Consider the following 3659-nt stretch of genomic DNA (forward strand, 5'->3'; position numbering starts at 1 on the left):
CTCGTTCACCCAGGAGGGAGGCGGGAGTGTCACCCATCGCTGACACTGTCCCCGAGGCAGCACGTCACACCTGCTGTCCCGTGTTGCACCCGTCACAGTGAGCCGTCACTGATGGCCAGTGTCAGCGTCTCCAGGACCAGGACCTGCTTCTAGTCTGTGTCTCTGCCCACCTTGGTGACAGGTCTGCTGCTTCCTGTTGGCCCGTCCCCTGCTGTGTGCTCTCTCTCTACGTCAGGCACACTGTGACCCAGGACGCAAAGCTGTCTGTGAGGCGCAGGCTTATGCAGCTGACCTAGCTTCTGCCTTGCTCTGGTTGCTGTGAACTGTATCAAATTTTCTGCTGTGTCAAAACGTGACGGACCCCAGGCCAGGTCTGGAGGTGTGAGGCTGCCCGGGCAGGCGAGAGAAAGGGAAGAGGCAGCACTGAACGGGAGAGGTGGGGGGTTGGGGGAAGGGGGGGTCAGGGACCAGGGCTGCAGCCAGGCGCCCCGACACGGGGCAGGCAGGAGAATGTGAGGCCCTCGCCCGGGCCGCCGGCACAGGGACGGGGTGCGGGGACGCTGCCGGGCCATCCCCTCCAGGACCCAGCGGGGCGCACGAGGGACCGGGCGGTGGGCTGGCAGCTCCGTGCACATCTTAGGAGTCGTATGGGTGTGGGGACACAGAGAAGCGTCTGCGTACAGACGAAGGAGGCAAGCGCCCTTCCAGCTCTTTCTGCTTCTGCTCGTTCAGAGGGAAAGCAATGGGAGTGAAGGCATTCCAGGTTCTCGTCCTGTCTCAACGTAGTGAAGCCAGAAGAGCAGATGGGCGGCCAGAGGCCCTGCTCTCGGACGCCATGGGGAGGACGGGGTGGGGGAGCTGGCAGGAGGCAGGGGCCTAAGTCGGGTACGACAGTCGTTCAGGCTACACCCTGCGGCAATCTGCAAGCCTGCTTGGAAATGCTAAGGTTTAAATTTCATTGGGGTTAATCTCTTCCTTAACTGTAAGGAAACAGAAATTTCAAAGTTATAAAAATTTTAGAGAGGAAAGTGGCACTCTGGAGGAAGAAGATAATCAAGGTGGAAATATACATGTTTTATAGCATTTTTGAAACGTTAATTTCTGTTAATCACAAAGACACGCAAAACGTTGTGAGTGTTCCCTGCGGACCTGCTGTCTCCGTCACAGTTCTTAGCACCGCGATTTCCCCACGAACGGAACACGCACTGAGCCCTGCGGCCGCCTTTGTCATTCTCAGCACTGGGTCCGTTTTCCTCTCATCTTTCACGAAAAAAGTCTACGCATTATTGCTCTCCCGTGGACACTTTCTCCTAAATTATTTCTTGATTACATCCCCTCTGATGTCAGGAAAGCTACGTGCTTACAGAGGACCAGCAAGTTCAGACTGTCGAGCTGCGGGAACGAGCGCCTCCGCCTCCTCCGGGTTAGGAAGTGGGGGTGTGGGGGGCGTACTCACCAAACCAGGCCTGTTGGTCCCCTTGAACTTCTATGGCCAAGCCGAAATCTGCGAGTTTCACAGCCGCTCCCTTGGATTTGCTAGCTAAAAGCAAATTCTCAGGCTTTATTTAGAAAAAAAAAAAAAGACTCAAGTGAGAACAGATTTCTAAGTGAATTTTGAAACTAACATTTTATAAGATTAGAGGGAAAAAAAAAAAAAAGGGCATGCACTGTCCTGGCCCAGAGACTGTACTCAAGCCCAGGGGAAACGCGGTGAGAAACGGTTAAAGGTGGTCAGGCGTGCAGGTCCAGCGGGCGCGTGAACGTGCGGGGTGCGGGGCGCGGGCCGTGGACACGCGAGCACGGGCGCCTCAGCGGGCGGCGGGGAGGACCCCGCAAAACGGCAGCAAGCGCTGGGCCACCTACAGACATTTGGCAAAGGACACCGTGCAAATTAAGCTCTAGCCGACGCCGAGTTTGGACCCAAATGCAGTGATTTTGATCCCCCGATGTTTGCAAACAATTTCTGTGCAGATTTCGAGTCTTGCTCTGAATTATGCGTTAAATTTGCTGTCTTTAAGAATCTGTTTATTCTTAAAGGCAGAAAGAGTGGGCTCCTATTTGCCAAATGTTATAGTTAGCGTTTTTTTCTTTATAGGACAGTTTTTGAAAACATAATTTACATGTGTTCAGAGTGTGATTCAAAGCATTGCTTGCGTATTTATTTTTACCTCCTGAGATACTACGACAAAGATGCGTTTTTCTCTTCCTGGGTTCTGAGCACTACAAGGACCGGTAAGTCCGCCTTGGAGTGAGGCTGCTTACAGCCCACTGCTTCCCAGCCAGGCACTGAGACACACTGGCCCTGGACAAGTGCCAGGGCCAGCCCTGAATGTCCCCGGGCCGCCTCTGCATTTGGAGAGCTACGAGGAGAGGAGGGCCAGGAAAAGGAGGCTGACGGATGAGCAGCGAGGCCTGCCCCTCGCCCGGGGTCCAGAGACACACGCGGCAGAGCAGTTCGATGCCCCCCACCTTGGGGTGAGACTCAGCACAGTTAGGGGTGTGTCTCAGTATGGAAAAGCCGGGAAACAATGGCCTCTGCAAGAGCCAAAATAATTGTCTGAAAATCTTAAAATTCAGCCAATCAAGTCAGTTCTGCTTCTATGGTTACAAATAGCCAATCTCGTATTTTTTTCATGAAACTGGCTACTTTTTTTCCTCACTGAATTAGTTGATTCTTTTGGTTGTTTTGACATTGTATAAAAAGAGCCTAAACCAACATTTAATGGATTAATTAAGCCAGCCATGCAAATTAGCAGAAGACTCGTCTACAAGAAGCTTTAATCAAGCACCAGACTTCTTGAGGCCACTGCTGTCCACTGCCATCAGATTCATCGCTATCGGGACAATCGCAACCGCAGGGAACCTCCGTAATTTGGGGAGCGGGAGGATTCTGAATCATCTCGACACTAAGCACGTGATAATTTAATTCGGACGTTGGGATGAAAATGTCTCAAGAACGTGAAAGACCTCCATGATGAAATAATGTTGAGCAAAACCCAACATTCAAATTACTTGGAACTCTGGCTGTCTGTCAACGTACTATCATATCTTGCCATGTTACATTATTGATATTTGATATTTTATTTTTCCCAACTAACCTAAAATTTATGGCCCGCCCCATTCATGCATTTTCTAATTTAATCAAGAAGTCATTTCCAGCGCGTAACTTATAGGATAAACAACTTGGAAAAACCTCATCAAACTGTAGGCAACAGTTCATTTCCTTGCAGCCTCCACATTGGAGAGCACTGAGCCGTCGGGGCGCACTCCGTGAGCGGTCTGCTCTGCCGCGCGGAGGCCAGCGCCGTGGGGGAGCGAGGCTGCTGAAAATCCTCCGCTTTCACTCTCCCCGCTGAGCCGAGCAGTTTCTGGGCAGAGCTGTGTGCCTTACGCCCGAAAGCAGCAGGAGCCCCCCAACTCAGACGGGCCGCTCAGGCTTCACCACGCACGGCCTGAGTGAGCCCGGGTGGGCACGCCTGGGGACGACCAGGCAGGCCTCCCCACGGGGCCTGGTGAGTCACGCAGGAAGTCACAGGCCTGTGTGCATCAGCGTCTCGCCCCACGCGGTGTCGACTGTTCAGCTGCAGTTAAGGGCGGGGGAAGGCAGGGCGACTTCGGCGTTCGTGGAGACCGAAACGCAGCACCGGCATGGCTTCACG

General features: G+C 53.1%; 1 protein-coding gene across 1 annotated transcript in view; it reads right to left on the minus strand.

Annotated features, from left to right (window-relative positions):
• Positions 1 to 3659, minus strand: part of CAMK2D (calcium/calmodulin dependent protein kinase II delta) — a 153129-nt gene that overhangs the window by 40838 nt on the left and 108632 nt on the right. Inside the window, exon 7 of the mRNA XM_023520864.1 lies at positions 1457 to 1559. Coding sequence (XP_023376632.1) covers positions 1457 to 1559 — 103 coding nt within the window. The remainder of the gene's footprint in view (positions 1 to 1456; positions 1560 to 3659) is intronic.

Source organism: Pteropus vampyrus, unplaced genomic scaffold, assembly GCF_000151845.1.
Source record: "Pteropus vampyrus isolate Shadow unplaced genomic scaffold, Pvam_2.0 Scaffold282, whole genome shotgun sequence".
NCBI classification, from domain to species: Eukaryota; Metazoa; Chordata; class Mammalia; order Chiroptera; family Pteropodidae; genus Pteropus; species Pteropus vampyrus.